Source organism: Megalobrama amblycephala, linkage group LG18 (assembly GCF_018812025.1).
Source record: "Megalobrama amblycephala isolate DHTTF-2021 linkage group LG18, ASM1881202v1, whole genome shotgun sequence".
Classification (NCBI taxonomy): domain Eukaryota; kingdom Metazoa; phylum Chordata; class Actinopteri; order Cypriniformes; family Xenocyprididae; genus Megalobrama; species Megalobrama amblycephala.
The window spans coordinates 7763104-7786845 of NC_063061.1; the positions used below are offsets into that span (position 1 = coordinate 7763104).

Here is a 23742-nt window from a genome sequence, read left to right on the forward strand (position 1 = left end):
TTAAAGGGCAAAAATAAATTAAATTCTGTCATCATTTACTTACTCTAAAGTTGTTCTAAACCTGTCCGAGTTGCTTTGTTCTGCAAAACAAAAAGAAGATTTTTTTGAAGAATGATGGTAACCAAAAAGTTGCTGGGCCCCACTGACTTCCATAGTACTATTTTATTTTTTTAAATACTATGGAAGTCAATGGGGGCCATCAACTGACCCCAAACCTTTTAACAGTAGTGTAAGTAATATATCACTTTAAGAAAACTGTGCCTTCAGCTGTACTCTCTGCAATGCTGTCTTGCATGATTCATGAAAGGCCCTTTATGTAACCCTGCTGGAAATGAAAGGTTGAGGAATGTTTTAGAGGATACAAATATGACTTACAAGTGGGTCTAATGCATAGAGAAAAAACAGATGGACACAGCTGCTTATAAAAGGTTTGCTGAGTGGAGATGAGACAAATTTTTAGAGAAGTGTTGGTGAAATGGTAAAAGATCCTGACAGATACTTCTGTTAAGTTTGTTTCTTTATGTTATCTTTCCAGTTGGTCATCATGGCCGGGACGGTGCTGCTGGCATACTACTTTGAATGCACAGACACGTTTGGGATCCATATCCAGGGATTCTTCTGTAATGACGCTGACCTGATGAAGCCCTACCCCGGGCCGGAGGAGAGCAGCTTCATCCCTCCTCTCATCCTGTACTGCGTGGTGGCAGCTGCGCCCACTGCTATTGTGAGTAGAGATGGGTCAAGATGGTCGACTAGTCCTCCAAACTAGTTAACTGACTAGTTAATTACTGAGGTCAACTTGTTTTAGATTTTTTTTTTTTTTTTTTTTTAGCTTATAGGTATTTAATCAATGTGAGTAACAACAGGTCAAGATGGTCAACTTGTCTTCCAAACTAGTTCAACTTGGTCAACTTGTTTTTAGATTTTTTTTTTTTTTTTTTTTTTTTTTGGTTTTTAGTTTCTGGTGATTTAATTTTTAATTTTAATTTTACAAGGTAAAGGTAAAGAAGTTAACTAATATTAACAAATTAAACCATTTTGAAAAGGTTTACTTTTTAAATGAATGATAAAAAAAGTGATTTCTTTTTTCAATAAAATGTTTTCTTGTGAGAGTTGGACATGAACACCAGAGGGCACTGCAATACCAACACACACAAATACTACATGAATGTTTTTTTTGTATGTTTTTTTTTTTTTTTTTTTAAAGCAAAATTACCTTAACTCTATATTTCAATAAAGTGTAAAACATAAATGGGAAATTAAATGTAATCGGGGTTTCTGTGTGACCAATTTTCTCCTTATAGGCACGTGGACCATAAAACATCAACGACTATAGAAAATTAGAGTGAATTTAATTTTACAGGCTTTGTTTTGGGCCTTTAACAAAAGTTTTGTGAAGCAGTTAAGAATTATACTTCTTTTTTTTCTTTTTTTTTTCTTTTTTTTTTTGGATGTATACATATGAAAATTCTGTCATCTCATCCTCATGTCATTCAGAGAGAGACTGAAATTTAAGTCATTATTCTTGTTGTGCTTTATGTTGCAATTAATGAACATATTCACTGTAGATCCTTGTCATGTTACTGACTTTTATGTTTGGTCAGTCAGTACAAAATGGCATAATTTCCCATTACATCACATATATCGTTCTTGTAATAATTAGATCATTAGAGAAAATTAAGCTTTTATTTTGGGACTGTTACGTTTTTTTTTTTTTTTTTTTCTTCCAGAATTGCAAGGAAAAAAAGTCAGAATTGTGATATAAAAAGTCATAACTACCTTTTTTATTTTTTTGTTCCGTGGTGGTAACAATTTTCCATAGATATGCATACTGTAAATATCATGAAAATTATGTCACAGTGCAACCAAAACTGGCTTTATTTTCTCTAAGTAAAAAAATAAATAAATAAAATATATATATATATATATATATATATATATATATATATATATATATATATATATATATATATATATAATATATTATTATTATTATTATTATTATTATTATGGAATATAACACATTCCCCAAATGGATTTTTGGCCAAATGTTTTTTATGTCTATGTGGTGTTTTTAATATGCTTTAAGACAAACCATGTGCAAATTCATCAGTCAACACCATTGCTGAGTATTTTCTCCTTAAAACTGCAGTGAACAAAAGGCGGGTCTATGATGTATATTACGATGTTATGATGAACTACTTCTCTACTGCGTTTGTAAGGATACTGATTTTTAGATAGCAGCTGTCTGACTCTGAGATGGAGAACGGGAACATGTTTTGTGTAACATTAATAACACATTATTAGCTGTTTGATAACATAGTCAAGCAAAAGTCTAATCATATTAATTACTGTTTTGTGTCTGCTGTTGTAAAGAGTGATACCGTTGTGCTGCGTTTACCTCAGTAATGAATCGTTTCCACTGAGCAGTCTGGTTCAGTACAGTACAGTACGATTTGGGACGGTAAACCATGATGCGGCTTACGTTTTCATCGGCAACAGTATCCTTACTTGATAGGCGTGGTATATGCCGAAAAGTAGCAATTGACGTCATTCTCGTATGAAGAAGAAAGTGACAGTAAACAGCAATGGAGGACATACAGCAGCTTTGTTTGAGCAAAGGCTGAAGGCTGCAAGGAAAAACAGCCGAAAAATACACATTGTGTTGTCATTCCCCTTGTAGTACGCGCAAGTGACGATTCTCTGTCAACCAGTCAATGTTCTGCAGTGAGTGTAGCTCCACCCTTTTGGTACCGGTACTTTTGGTACTATTTTTCTAGGTACCCCAATGGAAGGGTCCCAAAAAAGTGGCATGGTACGGTTTGGAATTAGGGTACCATTCACAACTTCTGGCAAAGGAAACAGCAAAAATTGCATACCATACTCTGCTGTAGTGAACCGTACCGCTCGGTGGAAACAAGCCATAAGTTGACTGAGTGGATCTCTCTGAACTGGCGTGAGAGAGTGGAGGTGGGGCTAATTTGCATATTCATTGATCCACGCTTATTAAATGAGTAAGGTGAGTTACATTCAAGCTATTTTAAGACATGGAAAAATTCACAGGAAAACACGTTTAAATATGTCATTTTGGTGATCAAAGATGAGTTTTAAGGGATAAAATGATTGACTTAGAGGGGACTTTCATCTTTATAACCCTGCCTATATCTCAAGCAACAGACTTGAGTTTCATCTGTATTGTACTATTCCAAGAGATGAATACTGCAGTCCAATTCCATCATTCCAGTCTTACTCCAGAGATATAAAGAACTGCAGCAGCAGCAGCCTCTGGTCTTGATTTTTTTTTTTTTTTCCCTCCCTCCCTATGACATAAACTTTCTCACCTCTGTATGGTAGAAAATAGAAAACTTCCTTTTCGTTTGGTAACTTCAGAATTGGTCAGTGGCTAAGGAATATCCGACTTCAAAGTGTCCTGTGAAATGTTGTATCTTTTAGGTGTAAATTTCCCAAACGGCTCCACTTTTGTCATCATCATTCTTTTCAGCTCAAACACATGTCCTTTCTATGCAAATTCATGCCATCAACAGGACTTTTTTAGTAAATTCCATCTTTTAACTTTTCCATTGTTTCATGACTGTTTTGTCATTTGAATAGAGACCCATGCATGTGCAACATATGACTAATGCATCCAGTTTTTGCAAATCTGCTTTAACTGAAATAGAGACGTTTTTAAGTTTCGAAAAGAGTCTACAGTATTGTATATTGATTTCCTAATGAAGTGTGTGCATGCATAATAAGCTTGTATAATTTCTTTGAAACCTTTGGGTGAAGGAAAAGTTCATGCAATTGATGTTCCAAGGGCATAGACTAGCATAAATAAATTTTTTCAAACATATTTTTGTCTAAGAAACAGAAAAATAATTTAAAGTCTGCATGAAACGGAAGTTGTGATTAGTCTTTTGGAACATCATGAGGGTGAATAAATGATCATTTTCATTTTTGGGTGAAATATTGCTTAAATGTGTTTATACCACTTGATGTTTGAATATTGCTACTTTTCAACAAATGAAATGAGTATTAATTTGGTTTGTTATTAGTGCGAAACTCCATGTTTAGTCACAGTTGGCTTATTAAAAATAATACAAGGGCAAAGTGAACAGATCATCAGAGGTTCACTCAATTTCACGGCACAAAACACTTTTTGTTGAAAGAGTTTGTACTGTCATTCTAACATTCACAAATTCCCAGACCATTTACTTGAAACTTCCAAGAACTGGTAATGATAAAGCCCAAAGTATACTTCGTTTTGTAGCGTACACACACAGTCAAATGCACAGCCTTGAAAAGTATACTTCATTTAACCCTTAAATGCATGACTGTTTCGCCAATCATTCTTACATATTCGGGTCTTTATCGACCCGGATCTATATCTAACACGGAAGGATCTCTACCTGTCGTGATAATATAAAACTCCTCTGATATTAGAGTAACAATTACAGAAGAATAAAATAAATTGTATTTTGTTACCTTTTGGAGCTTGAAAGGGCTCCGTTTGAGCAGATGTTTTATGCCATCATCTCTGTCCTCGTCAGAGCTCATTTCCCAGTAAATTCAGCAAATAATGGGCTAGTTTTATGTTTGAGGTCACGAATATGAGCCGTTCGCGATCTCAAACATATTGTCAGAACTATATAATTTTCAACATCTTCAAAATCAATATTTCAATCGCTAACAGCTTCACCAGATCCATCCAGTGACAGTTACAGTCATATTTGATTGCGTTCAGTACTCGCTCTGCAGTAAATCGCTGAGCCATTTCATGTTTCTCTTATTTTGTTTTCTGTCTAAATGAGTCGTCACTTCAGCATTGTGTATCAGCCATTGCCACCTTATGGAATAAAGGTGAACTGCACTTATTCCGTCATCTAAGATTCAATTATTGTTGTGCAGAAAAAATATACGTACACTCATACACACCTCAGGTCGTTTGCGACCCTATACACTTTTTACAAAAAATGAATACAAAAATAGGCATTCTTTTATAATTCTAAGTCTAAATTTAAAAAATGAACGAGGAGGAGGGTAGTGAATGACGTCCCGGGTCACTAAAGACCCGAGGTATGCATTTAAGGGTTAACTCACAAGCGTACACAGGCGTTCGGCGCATGTGCAGTTTTGAGCAATCTCTCACTACAAGTTACAACCCATGTAAACATCTTTGTATTCTTTCATGCTAGAGGGTACTGAGAGTACTTTTTAACCTCTTGGCACAATCTCTCGTCTATGTTGGCCTCCATTGTCGCTGTAGCTTGCATGTGTTCCAATCTGTTCTGTTTATGCAATTTTTCTTCAACTACATTGTGAATCGACACCCCCACGGCATGGTTGACACCTTACTGCAAAAAAATTAAATGCGCATATGCAACCCGCTCATACGAAGTACGCACAGTTACAAAAATCCGGCGGTGCGCGTATATAGTACGCGCATACTCTTCTGATGACAAAATTCACTTCACGCACACTGTACGCTGACCCTCGCGTACACATAAAAAGTGAAATGGACTTTGGGCTTTTCACGATCAGCAGCTCAGTGTGAACCACTCCTCTTTTCACATGTGATGAAGTTAGCATAACAGTTGTTTATTTACATATTGATGTCTTAAAGGTACAGTAGCAAAAACTAAATGATGACTAAACTGTTTAAATTGAAATTTTGAAACATTGATGTCAATAGCCACTTTTCTACCATCGAGCCAAACCATTCTTGTTGCTTAACTATTCCATTCCATGCCGATCCGGCCGAGCCAGTACGGATACGGTTTCATTTTCCACTGTGGGGCTGATAACAGAGCTCTTTGGAATGTAATACAAATGCGACAGTCGTTATCTTGTTAACGCAAGAGTTTACAGATGGTAAGAGATGTAAATAGCGACCGCTTTTTTGGAGGATGTTCAGATATTTCTGTTTTAAACTTGTTTACTTGACCAGCTACAGAGAAACTGGTAGCCAGGCAACAGACAAGACCAATCCAGTGTCAATACACACATTCTACCAGCATGGTCATTTTTGTTGTTGTTTTAGTGTATGTGCTTATCCACTGACAAACCTGTGGGAAGATTTTGGCACTTTTGCCAATGCTGATTATTTATTAATGGCTGATTAATCAACTTGACCCATTAATACTACTACATTAATACTACAAAAAAAAAAAAAAAACACCAAAACAACATACTTTAGTGAGCTCTCAGAAGTAAAGATACAACACAGATCCAGTGTGTCACTAAACGCATTGGACCAGCACTCTTCAGGTATAACTGGAACTGTTCCTTACTGTTCTTAGAACCATATATCCTGGCGGTGGAAAATGAGCGTTGACACCAAAGTGTGACTGTTTTTGGTGCAAAACACTTGAATAATGTAAGAACTTAAGTGAAGAATATAGCTTCTCTAATTCAAGTGATAAGCAAAAGACCAGAAATTATAAGAGACATGAAACTCACTTGTATCTACATAAGATGCATTAACTGCTTAAATCTAATTAAAAACATTTTTTTTTTCTTTTTTTTTTTTCTTTTTTTTTTGTGTCTGTAGATATTTGTTGGGGAGATCTCCATGTATGTCATGAAGTCCACTAGAGAAGCCCTAATAGCCCAGGAGAAAACCATTGTGACTGGAGAGTGCTGCTACCTAAACCCTCTCATCCGCAGAATCATTCGGTTCATTGGTGAGTCTTCTGTTTTCATCAGTGCTAAACATTTCAGCTCAGTATTGTTTGGTTCTAATATGGATTTTCCAGTGGCCAAAACTGATCTCCTGGCACCATGGTGGCATAATGCATACTTGGATTTATTTTTTTTTGCAGCTAGCGGATAGTGAGATGTTTGCTGTATGTGACAAAAAATGTTTTGGCCTAAAAACGCGTGACATCGCTTAGAGCACCTTTAAGCATGATAAATTAATTTGTAAAATAGGCTTTAAAATAAAAAATAAAAAAATATATAAAATGAACAGACATCTTTCATTTAAACCGGAGAGCACATAGAATGATGACAGGAACCGCTATTTCATTCATTCATGAAACATTTATTATTATTGCTTTAGGGCATGATTGTTATAAATTTATAGAACTTTTAAAAAATGTTGGTCATGTATTATAAATGATAAACCAGTTAATAATATACAAAAACAGTCTGCAGTTTGGCTTTTTCAAATGAAAAAAAAATATTCAAATATATTGTTGAATGGCTATAAGTAGTCATTTTTATTCTTAACATTTGAAAAAAAAAATCCATTTGAAAAAAGTTATTGGTGTTGGCAAAATAGTGTTGATAGTACTTAGTAAAAATATGCTATTAAACAAATATCATTTAAAAAATATACTTCAGGAACTCTCTGTGCAAGTATATTTATGATTACAAATTTGAAAGGGTAAACCCTAAACTAAATTTTTAACATATTTTTTTTAACAGAATTAAAGGTGCCATAGAACCCTTTTTCACAAGATGTAATATAAGTCTAAGGTGTCCCCTGAATGTGTCAAAAGTTTCAGAAAATACCTCATAGATTTTTTTATTATTACATTTTTTAACTGCCTATTTTGGGGCATAATTAAATATGCGCTGAATCAGCGCGTGTCCCCTTTAAATGCTCGCGCTCCCCGCCCCCAAGCTCGCAACTCTATAATACATTGCATAAACAAAGTTCACACATCTAATATAACCCTCAAAATGGATCTTTACAAAATGTTTGTCATGCATGCTGCATGCATGCATCAGATCATGTAAGTATGGAAGTTTACATTTGATTCTGAATGAGTTTCATAGTGCTCCGTGGCTAATGGGGCTAATGCTACACTGTTGGAGAGATTTATGAAGAAGTTGTGTTTATGAAAATAATGAAAATTACAACATGGCTCTGATCTCCGTGAATACAGTAACAAACAATGGTAACTTTAACCACATTTAACAGTACATTAGCAACATGCTAACGAAACATTTAGAAAGACAGTTTACAAATATCACTAAAAATATCATGATATCATGGATCATGTCAGTTATTATCGCTCCATCTGCCATTTTTCGCTATTTTGCTTGCTTACCTGCATAAAGTCTGATGACTCGGGTGTGCAGCTCCAGACGTTAATACTGGCTTGTCTAATGCCTTGAACATGGGCTGGTATATGCAAAAGTTGGGAGTACATATTAATGATCCCGACTGTTGCGTCACAGTCGGTGTTATGTTGAGATTCGCCTGTTCTTCAGAGGTCTTTTGCACAAATCAAATTTACATAAGGAGGAAACCGTGGTGTTTGAGACTCACTGTATGTCATTTCTATGTACAACATGTTCAATTTTCAATTCTAGGGCACCTTTAACAGTGTTTTGAACATCATAGAAGAGAATGTTACCATCCATTAGTTTAAATAGTAGGAGAAAACTAGTTAATTTTTAGCTTTTTTGTGCTATTTTCATCTTACAGGTTTAGTCTTGAAATCAAATTGGTCCCAAATCCAAATATTTTTCCACTTTCAGTTTGGACAGGCAAGTCCGCTTGTCACTAGAAACTTGAAACATTGTAAATAGTGTTAATTTTTTTATGTGTTCCCTGTAAGTTTTATATAGTAGTTTAACTTTGTTGCACTTGTAGTTTAAATTTGTCTTCGTGTCATCATCACAGCATAGGCCTATACACATTGATGACTCAACACTGTCTCTTAATTACTCATGATAATTACTCATGATACTGTGTGTCCTTATCTTATGAGAAGATGCATTGCTTAATTATTCATGACGGCACACAGTGGGGTAAAGGGTAGGATTATATTGTTTTTGTATAGTTTTAATCCACGTCTTTACATTAGGGTAATTTCCCTTATGGATAGGGTTAAACATATAAAGGGTTAGTGGTAGGATTAGGTTTAGTTTTGTGTCGCTAGTCAACCTCTTTATAAGGGCTAATTCCCCTAGGGCTACTTTTATTTAATTCCAGCAAAGAGTAGGATTAGGTCATCTTTAGTAAAGCTTGTTACCTTCTTTATTAAGGAGAACCAAATCATCAGTAGTGAACCTCAGGATCATTGCGTGTTTCGGCCTTTTAATCACTAGACAACCTCCTCTGAGGCGGCCCATCTTGAGATGACCAGTCCCAGACACGTGTCTCCGAAATCATACTAATCAGATCCACAATTGTATTGTTGGGATCCCATTGTCCCTATTATATTGAGATATGCAAATGTTTTCAATTTAAACATATCTAGACCAGCAAATCGAAGGCCAATTTTCGGTAATCCTGGTCCAGCTAATTGCCAAAATATATCCTATTACTAGTCTCGAACCCCAATCTCCCAGATACTAACCTTCCATTACTTACCCTTATACTAACTTGAATACCAACCCATAAAACACTGAAAGGCTCCCCTCCCTATCTGTGTTCTAAATCAACCATTTTTGAGAATTTTGAGAAAAGAACTTATCAAGACCAGCAAATCGAAAGCTCACTGGCTAAAATTAAATAATTCTGGTTCCACATCCCATTCCCAAAACAATTTCTTTTATACTTATTACCGGTCTCAAACCCCAGTCTCTCAGATCTAAATATTGTACTGATTACCCCTACACAAACATGGAAACTTATCCACAGAGACTGAACACTTCCCTCTTTATTTTTATTCTATATATTTTTTTTTGTTTAAGGAATGTGAAATTAAATTTATCCAGACCAGCAAATCGAAAGCCAGTGGGCCAAAATTTGATAATCCTGGTCCAGCATCCCATTCCTCAAAATAATATATATTCCTATTTCCAGTCTAGAACCCCAGTCTCACAGTTCTTAATATTCCACTATTAATCCCTAAACCAACCTATCTATATATTCTCCTATTTTTACTAGTATCAGGACGCTCCTAAATTGTGCCTGCCCTTCTCAAGAATATCTTAAAAACATCTATAAAAACATATTTATTTATTTAACCAATATATCTAGTGCTATTCACTGATGGAAGACTGGTAACCATTTAAGATCCTTTAATCCAGGATCACATTCTCTGCGTGCTGTCCTAATGGACCCAGAGAGGCTGGATACCCACCTCTCTCCCCAGGTATCTCTTCGTTATCACTGCAAGGTATTCCCAGATATGCCCAAAAGAGAACCAGTTTTCAGTTTGAGGAGAATTGACTGGCGGTTGTGTTCAACAGCACACAAGAAGCTTCTACCCGTCATTCTCACATCCATTCAATTAAGCCAAAGTGTCCCTATAATTCACGTACATCTCCTCAATACTGGTGAGTACCCATAATGCATTGCAACCTACTAAATTTTCTTATTCTAATCTATTGTAATAAATTTACTCCCTTATGATTCCTTCCAGACGAAACCTCCAACTCTATATTATATTATGTACCATAATATATATATATATATATATATATATATATATATATATATATATATATATATATATATATATATATATATATATATATATATATATATATATATATATATATAATTACTAGCCATTATTAATTATTTTTATATTTATTTATATAAAAAACAAACTAAAAGATAACCTCAATCTCTAAAATATATCTAATAAAAATATAGTACTGCCTCCTCCCTCTCCTATCCTATTATTCTCTTAGTATTTTATGTCAGTATCAAGGAAATTCTCATATATGATTCTTCCACCTTCTACCCTAAGTATCAATTATAAGAATTAATATAAAATCAAATAAAGTTTTTTTTTTTTTTTTTTTTTTTAATTTGGTCTCGAGCCCCTATCTTCCTGTTAGTAATCCAGTTCTACTAACCACTCTACTATCTTACAGTACCTCCCTACTCCTAACCTAATATGTTCATCCTTATTCACAATTAAATTACCTTCTTATTTTATAATAACCCAATCCTTAATATGTGAGTAGGCCTACTATCCACAAAAAACATGAAATCCCTTATTACTAATATGTATTTGTAAAATAATTTTAAGAACCCTTTCAATGCAATATACTAGCTAGGTCCCAAACCCCAGTCTCCCAGTAACAAACCTAGAGGATTGAAAACAGAAATCTTTTTTTTTTTTTTTTTTTTTTTTTTTGCATTAGGAGGTTATTTTTCTCAAATCAAAGCTATTTCAATCAAAAAACATCTTTACAGATGAAGTTACATATTAACATTGGAGCCCTTCTTTGATACCACCTTAACAACTCTCTCATCCATTAAACTTGTAAGTTTATGTATAGTTTCTGCCTGTATTTCCTTTGAGCCAGAATTGCCTCCCAGAGCTGCAGTTTAGAGGTAAACTGCCATCCACCCTCATAGAGCTTCCTTTTAAGGATGCTCCACAGGTTCTCAATAGGGTTGAGGTCAGGGGATGATGGTGGCCACACCATGATTTTTTTTCTCCCTTTATGCCCATAGCAGCCATGGCCTCGCTGGTATTTTTTGCAGCATGGGATGGTGCATTGTCTTACATGAAAATGATTTTACTCCGGAAGGCACGGTTCTTCTTTTTATACCATAGCAGGAAATGGCCAGTTAGGAACTCCACATATTTTGCTGATGTCATTTTGACACCTTCAGGCACCTTAAAGGGGCCTACCAACTCACTTCCTATGATTCCAGCCAAAAACATCATTCCACCACCTCCTTGCTGACGTTGCAGCCTTGTTGGGACATGGTGGCCATTCACCAACCATCCAGAACTCCATCCATCTGGACCATCCAGTGTAGCACGGCATTCATCAGTGAATAAAAAAGTTTGAAAATTAGTCTTCATAGTTTTCCACATAATCTCCTTGTAGGCATTGCTTAAGCGTGGCCGAAATACAGCTTTTACGCACAACAGCAATCCTCTGGAGGATCCTGCATCGAGAAGATCTTGGGAATCCAGAGGCAGCAGCAGCTTCAAATACCTGGTTGCTACTCATGAGTGGATTTTTCACAGCTGCTCTCTTAATAAGATGAATTAGCCTTACAGAAACTTTCCTTAATACTCCTTTATCTGAACAAACTCGTCTACATTCTGAATCGCATTCAAATCTTTTCACAGTACAATGATTTCTCTTAATTTTTCGTGAAATATCCAGTGTTTTCATACCTTTTGCAAGATACTGCACTTTCACGCTTTTCATCTGCAGAAAGATCTTTCTTTTTCCCCATATTGCATTAAACCTGTGACTTAATATTAATAATTAATAAAAGGCTTAATAATGTGGACCAACCTCCTTAAGTACTTTCACTTTAATTTGGCTCACCTGGCAAATGAATTACCAAACCTGTCTGAGATTGATGTCAGTGATGTAAACTGACAGGAGAAGCGGCACAATTAACAATTTTAATTGAAAAAAATAAAAATAAAATGTTTGTTTAATTGAAATTGAATTTGCATAATAATTTGGAACACAGTGTATTCTTCCCCAATTTAGGTTGTGTTCCAGTCCCCTCTGATATTCTCTAGGCCATGTTTCATAAATTGTGAAACAATATGACCTTTGCCTCTCTCTCCTCTTCCTATCGTGTATCTATGTGCTGCCATCCTTGTTCCAATTGAGTTTTTTGTCTCACCCACATATCTCATCCCACATTTGTTGCAGCTCATCAAATAAACATGTAGGCCTGTTTAGAGGTATAAGTTGAGGCAATTCAAACACCTTATCACTCACTCCTCTCTCACATATTTACGGATCCTTCCTTTTGTTTTGTTTTTCATTGGGTTTAGATAGCTTAATGTGTACCAAATAGTCACCCAAATTTTTGCTCCTCCTGTAGGCTACTACCATTCTGTATTGTTGCTTCATAGCCTGACCTTGAGTATGTTTGTTATAGTTACTCTTCAGTTTCCTAGCCAATTTCTTGGTAATTTTAGAATACGTCATAATCAGTGTTAAAATCCTTCTTTTCTGTTCTCCCTTACTCTTATCCATTTTTTTCGCAGTCTTTCCTAACCTGCCTTAAAATCTGTCTAGGATATCCTCTCTTCTTTAAGGCCTGAAAAAAGACCTTCTCTGCCTCTTTTATTCTTCTTCAATGTACATATCCTCCTAAATCTAAATTGTCTTTAAGAACATGTTTATAATGATCACTGCTATAAATTAATAAAGCATGCATATGTAAGCTTGTAACACACCATAGTGCAGGGGTAGGCAAGTTCGGTCCCAGAGAGCCGCTGTCCTGCAGAGTTTAGCTCCAACCCTGAAAAAAAACCTTCAGCTGCCTATAGCCTTAGTAATCCTGAAGAGCTTAATTTGCTTGTTCAGGTGTGTTTGATTAAGGTTGGAGCTAAACTCAGCAGGACAGCGGCTCTCTAGGACCGAACTTGCCTAACCCTGCCATAGTGTCTAGTCTCCCTGTAGCCTCAAGTTCAGGGCCTCTGAACACTGTGGTGTCTAAAAAGTTAATCTCATCCATTTTTAATTCCTACTTGACCTTAATCGATCCATGATGTTCATCTAATATGTTGACAAATTCCCGAAAGTCCTCTTCTGAATGGTCCCACTCTCTCCAAATGTCATCCAAATATCAGAAATAGCAGGTAGGCAGCTTTGTTCATTTCTGAAACACCGTCTCTTCCCACTCAGCCATATAAATGTTTGCATATGCTGGTGCGAAGCGCTTACCCATGGCGGTCCCCCAAATTCAAATTCGCTCTTCGTGAGACTCAATTCCAACAGTCTTAAAATAGCCGCTTCTGGTCTGTTTTGTTCCAGATATTTTTTAACCACTCTCTTACCTCTCTCAATCCTTTATCTGTCTCTATATTCATGTACAGGCTTTCAACGTCCATAGAAAACAGTCTTGCCCCCTGGTTCAATTTCAAATTCTTCACCTTATCCAGAAAATTGTAAGTATCCTTAATGTAACAAGTATGTTTTGTGGAAAGAGGATTAAGATGGAGGTCTATAAACTCTCCTACACCATCAGAAACAATTGGTCTGCCCGGAGGCATATTCGGAAATGGCCATGAAGCTTTTTCCTCCTCCCTTTTGGTACCCCTTGTAATATTATGTATTCCACTTGTGTTTTTGTGAGGTAGCCTTCCTTTTGTAATGTATCCATTTTTTTATTATTATTTCCACTGAATTCATGTAGATGGGTTCTTCTAAAGGTCTAAAAAATTCCTGATCTTCCAGTTGTCGATTAACCACCTTGACATATTGCTCCCTATCCATAACCACCACAACACTTCCTTTGTCTGCTGGTTTAATAACTAGGGAAGTGTCCGCACTTAACCTTTTTAAGGTTTCCCTTTCCCCTTTTGTAACATTCCAGTCTTCTTTCTCCACAAACCATCCACTAACCAGCTTTCTATCTTCCTTCTATCAAATCCCATACCATTTCTGAAATTTGTTCATTCCTGCTGGGCTCCCACCCAGTGTTCAATCTAAATGAGACCTTTGCCCAATCCTCATCCTGACTTCCACCAAAATGGTCGGCCAAATTTATCCTTCTATGATACTCTCTAACACTGGTTTCTATCTGTAATCTATGTGTATATTTTCTCTCACAGTCCAATCTTGGTACACATGACAGTCCATGTTCCAAAAGTTTTATTTTGTCTGTATTCAAATCTACTAGTTGGGTGAGGTTCATCACGGTCCCAGATGTTTTTTGGCTCACATGATGCCTCCCCCCTCCTAGTTTAAATGGGTGTACCAATGGTTTAGTGCAGTTTCTCCAGTCAAATGGATCAAATCCTTCTCCGTTTGAAACTTACTGTAGGGCAAGTGGGCTATTCTCTTTCCAGATTCATCAATCATGATGTTTAATTCCCTCAAAACCTTTTTCTGTCTTTATGGTAACTCTTCTTAGTTTATTCTACTGTAGGTATCTTGATTACAGCGTTAGGGAATGTAGCCTGCGCCGCCCCTATCATTCTACCAAATGTTCTTTGTGTATGGAAGTAAGGTTTCGGTTGTTCATACCAAAGTATATAATTACTTTTGAAACTTCTGTACTCACCGGTGTCTTGTGTTTTAATATCCTGTGGGCGTGTGCCAGCTGCGCCCTTGGGTAACTGACTACCTGAACACTATTGTCCTTAATGGTAAGGATTACAACCCTCTACAATGCGAATAAATCACTCGCATGTGTGAAAATTTCACGCTGGGTGACCTAAGAAATGTCTAATTAGCAAATGGCTAGTAAATTGTATGATTTCAGTTGCCTGTGATTTGAGTTAGAGGCAAAAGATTAGCGCAGATATAATATCATTGCCTGTTGAACTTTATGCATCGTTGCTTGGCTGAGAGTGCCCTCTGTCACTTAATCTCACACACGCGCACTCAGTGTGAGAGAAAGAAAGATGCTTACACATGCCACGTAAAGAGAATTGACGCTGTTCCGATTGGTACAGTGCTGCATCATCATGAAAGTGTATCATTTGCACGTGTTTTTAAGCCTTTCCAATTTAAACATTCAAGCACAAGACGTGAAAATAACACATCCGAAGTGCGCGCCCAGAAAGGCACGTCTGACAGCACACGACAACAGAATTGAGCTCTCTTTCGTGTCGTCTTGCGCTTGAAAGGACAATTTCACACAAAATTATGTCAAAATTCCCGTCTTGGCAAGTATCCTAGTAAACATAGTCTGTTATGTCTTAAGTGAACGTAAAGAGTCAAGAAAGAAAACGCATGTGTATCAGTTTATTGGATCACTCAATGCTCTCGACATAATTTTTGTTATAGTGTGTTTATTTTTGCTATTGCTTGTGGTTTGATTATTTGTTCTTATTTTATTGCAGACTGTTTACTTGTCTTTGATAGCATTTGAAATTTATATTTTATATTTATATTTTATTTATATTATATTTATGTAGTTTTTTTTTTTTCTTTTTTTTTTTTCATTTGCATTGTTCTTGCATTTCATGTAAAATGTAAAAAAAAAAAAAAAAAAAAAAAACTTGTCAATGGCGACTCGAGCTTTAATGTGTCTGTAAAGGGTTGGGTTAGGGGACAGGACAGAATATACAGTTTTTGCAATATTAAAATCATATTGTCTATGGAAAGTCCCCATAAAACATGGAAACCCAACAGAGCTATATTTCACAATACCTTCTTTTGGGGGATGTCCTCATTTGTAAAAAATGGTATAATAATAAAATGTTGTTTGTTTTTGTTTTTGTTTTTAGCATTTGTAACAATTCTGAAGGTTTTCTGTCACGGTCAGAGTGTGGAATATGATATAGTATTTATATATAGCTTTTTATAAAAAAATTATAGGTAGCTAAGTTTGTGTGCTTATCCACTGGGAAACATGCGAGTAGATTGTGACACTTTGGCCAGCTTTGGCATATTATTACTTAATGGCTGATTAATTAAGCCCATTAATACTAACAATACCAAAGCAAACTCCACTGGTAATACTTTAGTGAGCTCTCAGAAGTAAAAGTGCAACACGTATCCAATAAATCTTTGACTTTGTTAGTGGTATGATTTACCTGGAGATTTTAAAGTAAAAGTTTTAAAGTAAAACTGCTGAGCTGTGGCTGTTTTATTGATTAGAAACAGACAGGACGCACAACACTACCTCCAAAACACATAAATTTTAAATGTTTTCTACAGACATAATGACAGACACAATCAACAAAACTTTCCAAGAAAACTTCCACTCACATTATTTCTTTTATACATTCATATTTATTTTAGTGCACATTTCCATGTTGCCAACCAAGTGCTTGAGTGCTTGCAGTTGATTTAATGGATATGATGCATAATGTAGTGGAGACTCTAGTAATGGTGTCCTCTGAGGCTTGGGATTGCAGTGTTATGGACCACAGTATTGCAGCCTTTTCACAATATTGAGCAGTTTTGGCCTGAGAAAATCCCAGCCCTCTTTTGTCTTTCTCTCTTCAGTGGTGGTCTTGTTTTCAGTAGCTCAACTTTTTGGTCATATAGGAACTCCACTATATTGCCAAATCATATACAACCATGTCTCACAGGTTAGATCTATGAATATTATTATAGCCCAGTGGCTGTGACCCAACAGCCTGTGCATACTGACACACAATACCCACTCACTAGTTGTTTTTGTTTAAAGGAATGGCTGTTCTGTTCTCCGTTTTACTCCGTTAAAAATCATTTGCACACTCATCTTTATTTTCTTTTCTTTTTCTATCTGAATATGTAGAAACATTGAAAGCATAGTCTCCATGTTTTGCTCAAAAGTTTATGCGATTGCTGCCGGTCCGCCGTGCAGTACAGTTTTGCCGTGTACTAAGCAGCTTTGACACGATTATCAGGTTAATGACTTGTAACGTGTGCAATGGCTCAGGGCCTTCTGAGTGTCCGAACCCGCCTTTAGAAACATGAGACTTACCGGCAACAGGATGAAACAAATAATACACAACAAAGTAACTTGGCAAACAAGAGGGCTTTTAGGTGTGTTCATGCCATCTCGTAATTACTGTATTTATGAGATTCCAACTTGTAAAAAACGTTTGCGCCCTCATAATTACAACTTGTAAACTGGGAATTTTCTGAGAGCTCCAACTTGTACCATGTGACTGCTGTATCACCTGACCACTGCAGATTAATTTAGGCATTGATAGTGTTGCCATAGAAATGCATAATTTCTAGTCTGAGGACGTGAACAGCACAGAGTAGAACGTCACGTGTTGTCATCTCGAAATTATGGGAATTACGACATGGTGTGAAAGCAGCTTAAATACAAGACTATGGGGATCACATGACAAAAACAACCAATGAACAGACAGAACAATTGAAACAAGAACCAATGAAAACAGAACACACAAAGAAAAATAACCACATGATAGGATCACATGAGTGTAACAGGGAATCACATGACATGAACCAGGAAATACAAGACATGACATGATAAACATGAATTGAAAACATGAAACAAGTACCAAAATCTAGACGGACGTGATAACATGTTGGTTAATATTTTATTCCTTGCAAGATTACAAATCAGCTGGAAAATGTCAGACTGTGGAGTTTGCATAACTAGAGGACATCATAATTACATGCATAAGATATTAAGCTTAGTAGAGTAGTTTTGTTTGTGCCAAATGGTGTATGCAAATTTAGCTTTTGCTCTAGTGGGCATTTGTAATTACTTCTGGATGAAGATAAAAGTAACATTGTTCCATCAAGATTGAATTTGTATTCATGGGCATCCTCCAAACCCTTGTCTGATTTGCTTATATTTTCTGAGCTTTGATTGGGAGCAACAAGCTGAATATATTTTTGCCAATGTTTTTTTTTTTTTTTTTAACCGCAGGTGTCTTCGCGTTTGGCCTGTTTGCCACCGACATCTTTGTCAACGCCGGCCAGATAGTGACTGGCAATCTGGCGCCATACTTCCTGAGCGTCTGCAAGCCAAATTACACTGGGATGGATTGTCACTTCAGCCACCAGTTCATCGTCAATGGAAACATCTGCACTGGGAACCAGGTGGTGGTGGAGAGAGCCAGGAGGTCTTTCCCATCCAAAGATGCTTCGCTCAGTGTCTACTCTGCTGTCTACGTTACTGTAAGATACTAGTGTGCATCCTAAGTAGTCTGTTGTTGCATTTTTTTTTTTTTTTTTTTTTTTTTATTACTATTATATGTTAACTTGATTTTAACTGGCCCATAAACTATTTAAAAGCTTCCTAATTCTGTTTAGGAGGACTCCTACAGCTTACAGTGGTAGACCAGTCTGCTTTCATAACCTATTCAGCTCCAGAGGCTTCCTAAAGCTCAGTTGATTGTACATACTGTAAAGACTGTAACAATGGCGTCGATTTTACCATATCAAACTGAGCGCGAGTTTTAAAGCTGTTGATATAATTGAAAAAAAAAAAAAAAAACTACAGCAATTTGTATATTCTCAAATGTCAGGGTGGCACAGCTGCAAACGTGATTTTTTTTTTTTTTTTTTTTTTTTTTTTTGAATTGACAAAGTAATGGCAGTAAACATAATGCATCATTCTAGATGACTCCAACTGATCCTTGTGGATCAAAAAAACTGATAGTTTCAAGTATGGGCAGGTTGGTACACTTTCCATGTCTAGTGGTACAACTACAGTGTGTGTGTGTGTGTGTGTGTGTATATATATATATATATATATATATATATATATATATATATATATATATATATATATATATATATATATATATACACACAATATATTTATTTTATATATTTATTCATGATAAAACACGGCTATGACCACTTCACCCAATGGTTCTGTAACACCCTTAGCAACCACTCTTAGCAATGTAAACTGAATTGAAGCTTACTGTATTATGTAGAACTAGAAGAGTATTGCGAGAAAGAGATCGATTGAACGAGTTTATTACCTGCATTCAGATTTTGCATTTTCCTTCAGGTCAGTCCTATGTTCGTAATAAAAATTCTGTTTAAATGTCCGATGTATTATCTTGTCCTTTTAACAGTTAAGGGGTTTTCCCGTGACTGACAGCGCTAGTCAAAGCATTTATCAGTTGTGTCTTGTTCCGTGTTCACAACAATTCAGTCTTTTCAATGTAAAAGTCTTCGCTACTGACTAACACTCATAAAGACAGTCTTTGGCTAATGGCGTAATAATGTAACTTCTGTTGCTGTTCATGGTCAGGGACTATTTTTTTTTTCCGGCAGAAGAAAGGCTTTTAGTGAAAGTTTACTTCATGAAAGTTGCATTGATACATATTTTTGACTTTAATATTTGTATTGTGTGGTAACCGTCTCATAAAAGCAATCAGCTTCTCGTACCTTATTGCTTACATATATTTTATGTATAGTGCATAGCAGTTAGACACCTAATATAAAGTGTGACTGTTTAATCTTATGCAGTTGGATACCATACTAGTGAAATTCTCAATACCAATTTAGATACCAAAATGCATGCATCCTCTAAATATTTCTCAATTATGTAAGGTCAGAAAAAAGATAATGGAAAAAAATCGCAAGTAAAAATAATAGAAGAAAGATACAAATGTAGTATATGGTGCTTGATGTTTTTCACATGTCTAACAGCAGTATTCAATTAAACATTTAGAAAATAAAATGCAAAGGAAATACACAGAGTACAAACGTAAAATAACTGAAGTACTAAAAACTTATGATGTAAAACTGAAGTACTAAAATAATTTACACATGTATAGATATCACCTACTGTACATTACCTACTGTAACTACAGTGAAATCAGGTTTCTCACTGATTTCGTATAGGCCTTTAATCTGTTTTATTGTCAGGTTAGTGATGTTGAATTGCCAGAGTTTGTGGGGTTTTTTTTCTCTTTTTTTTCCCCTCTCTTCTCTTTTCGTTATCTGTCTTTCATGGGAATAAGAGGTTATTTACTTGAATTCCGTTCTCCATAATTGGCAATAATTTCCCTGAGGTGGAGCAAGTGCTGTGTATTTAAGCTTAATTTCCTCACATTCACCTGCTGCACAATAAATTCAGTGAATTAATCGGTTCCTCAATACGCGTGTGTGTGTGTGTGTGTGTGTGTGTGTGTGTGCGTGTGTGTGTGCGTGTGTGTGTGCGTGTGTGTGTGTGTGTGTGTGTGTGTGTGTGTGTGTGCGTGTGCGTGTGCGTGTGCATGCACGTTTGCCTGTTTCAGATGTACATCACGAGCACCATCAAGACGAAAAGCAGTCGCCTGGCCAAGCCTGTACTTTGTCTGGGAATCCTGTGCGCTGCTTTCCTTACCGGCCTGAACCGAGTATCAGAATACCGCAATCACTGCTCTGACGTTATTGCTGGCTTCATATTAGGAAGCTCCATATCTCTTTTTCTGGTGGGTTTATAGTTTAATGTCATTGTTTTACTCAAATAATAAAAATCTATATTTGGTCATTGTTAAATATGTTTTTAATATATATTTTGTCTCTGATAGTTTTTTCTCCTCTATTGATATATGGCTTACAAAATACACAAAAAATTGTGCTGTGGAGGAGTTTATTTGTATATGACATTGACATCTTTAGTAAATAACGTGATGCATCATAAAATCTGCTCACAAACGGGTCACAAATTGATTAGATTATTTTGGTACCCATGCAAGTATTTGGATGAACATTTTTTTTAACTGTTTGAACATTTACAATGTTCCAAAAGATTTATATTTCAAATACTATTCCTTTTGAACTTTTTGTTTTTCAAAGAATCCTGAATGTGTATAGGCCTTCAAAATATATTAAAGTAGAACCCAAGTATTTCAAATTGTATTTCAGAATATTACTGATTTTACTGTGTTTTTGTGCTAACTGAGTATTTGTGTTCGCCATGTTTTCTGACTGAAGTGTTATTGAAAATCTTCCCTGTCCCTTTCACTGTAGTTTTCAAAATCATTAGGTTCCACTTTATAAATAATGGCATATGTTTTGAAATGAAATGATCTTTTTTCTTCTTTTGACTTGGCTTAAGTAGGTATGATAACCATCCCAATCTTCAAAATATATCTTCTCATCTGTGTAGGGAATCTGTGTAGTGAACAACTTCAAAGGGACCCACTCCACTCCTACCAAGCAGAAACAGGAGGATTACCGCGGTCTTCCCTTGATGACATTCCCCCGTGTGGAAAGCCCTTTGGAGACACTCAGCGCACAGGTAATGTCTTCTATGGCCTTCAGTAAATCATCTATCCGTCATGCTTCTCACAATCATCTCTTGGTATTTTACACATTGTATAATAACTTGCATTAATTAGTCATTTCTCTAAGGATTATCACACAACCAAGAGTGTTGTTGCACTGAATATCAGCACAGTCACAGGTATGAGACCATGTTGATATTCAGTACAACAGCACAAATGTGATGTTACAGTTATGTAAACAATCATTTAATATAGAGTAACTTACATTTCAGGCACAATGTGGTTATTTTATTTATTTTCATTTCGCTAACGCATCATGTATATCAATATTTGCTGAAAAAAAAAAGAAGCAAATTAAGCTAAATTATGTTCATCAATGACATTACATCATTGTGGCATACTAGTAAATTTCTATATCCATTATCATTGGATACAGAAAGATATAGCTTCAGGATATTACACAATAATTTGTGATTAATTATGTAAATTTGTCATTGTGAAATATGTATTTCTATTCTTCACCTTCAGAAGTAATCCCAAAATAAATAAGTTTCTGTCTGTGTATGGCTGGCTTGCATTTTGTAAACCCCACTGAAATTTTAGGCGCCCCTGCAGTAGTTCCATTATTTGGCCCCTGAGTAAAAAATAGATTTGATTTTTCAGTTTTCCATTTATTCTTCAAAAAGACTCATTTTATCACCTTATACAGCAGGGAGATCCAATGCTGCTTCATTTTGACACTGTTTGCAGCAGAGAAAATCTTGTCAGACAACTCTATTGACAGCCAGCCAGTAAAATGCTCTGAGCGCCTGAGCAACAGATGTCGGTCAGAGTAATCCCCCTTTGCTTTGGACACCCGCTTAACATCCTAGTGCAATTTAGAGCTGGCTACGCAAGTCATTGTGTTTGGGAAACAAGAAAAATCAGGTGTTCTGTCACGAACTGGACAAGTACAATAATCGAAACAGTCGATTCAACGGGAATTGGCACTGAAAAATTACGTTCTGCTCTGTGGCTCTCTGGAGTTTCCGTTAAATGCACCTGACTGATAATAAGCATTTAAGTGACAAGTCAAATGCTTATTACCATCTGGAACGGCACAGCATGACTCTGAATCCAATTTTGTTTGTCTTTCAGAACCATTCGGCATCCATGACTGAAGTCACATGACTAAGGGGGCAGCACAGAGTCACTTTCGCTTCACCTCAACACTTCTAGGCACAAAAAGTTTTTTGTACTGTGGCATACTGTAAAAAAAAAAAGAAGAAGAAAAAATACAGTATTATGTTGTAACTAGTTGTACCTAGAAGCAGCTGTTTTGTACATTTTGTATAAGAGAGTGCTGTAGCTTTTCCTCATAATGTCAACACTACTCAATTCATGTCCAGATTTCTGCCTTCTTTGTCATATTTTACATCACAAAGTAAATATATACAGTCTATATATAATGTAATTCAAATATCGATGTTGTTATGTGGTATTTGTACAAAGAATGATTTTATTTAGATTTTTTTCCTGTACATTTTTGGACAAAGATCATTTTGTATTCTTTTTTGTTATCTGTATAAAGCATTTTGATCAATTTGCCTGCTGATTTTCCAGGAATGTTTTTGGTATACCTATTTTTTGGTGTAAGATTTAAAGAAAACATGTTGAATTGTTACACGTCGTTGTATCTCATTCTCCTCGGGCATCTTTGAATGGCCATGTACTCAGCATGTAATACACAACACTGTTTGAATAACCTGTTTTTCCCAACTTGTGTTTTGTTTTTCTTTAAAGTTTGCGTTTCATTTGAAATGCTGAATATATTTTCCTGAGTAGTCTGTCAATAAATAGTCTGTAGCTGAGTCCAATAACTTGAGTTGGTTTCATTTTTAAGAATGTTAATGTAGCTTGTGCCATAATCTCATGATGACAAGAATGCTTTTACTCCTACTACCACTTTGATTAAAAACATGTTGTTGTGTTTCTTTTTTTTTTCCTCAGCCAGGTGATGTTTAAAGGTGTCTTATGCTTTTTTACATTTTCACCGTTCTTTAGTGTGTAATGTTGCTGTATGAGCATGAAAAAGTCTGCAAAGTTACAAAGCAAAAACTCACTCCATAGTGAATTATTCTCTATATCCCTAAGCACTGATTCTGAACTTCCTGAAACTCCTCAATAGTAGTGTTGAGTTCCCTTTCGAATGGGAACTCGCACTGCATCCGAAGACACTTTAGGGAATGCCTTGGTGTGA

At 35.9% G+C, this 23742-nt stretch overlaps 1 protein-coding gene across 1 annotated transcript; it reads left to right on the plus strand.

The window, feature by feature from the left end:
• The first annotated feature begins 505 nt into the window (after positions 1 to 505).
• plppr1 (phospholipid phosphatase related 1) lies at positions 506 to 23362 on the plus strand. Its single transcript, XM_048167071.1, has 6 exons — positions 506 to 724; positions 6551 to 6683; positions 18197 to 18447; positions 20529 to 20705; positions 21386 to 21517; positions 22641 to 23362. Exons 1-6 carry the CDS (start codon positions 521 to 523, stop codon positions 22671 to 22673), a joined length of 930 nt encoding a protein of 309 aa, XP_048023028.1. The 5' UTR covers positions 506 to 520; the 3' UTR covers positions 22674 to 23362.
• Positions 23363 to 23742: the final 380 nt, after the last annotated feature.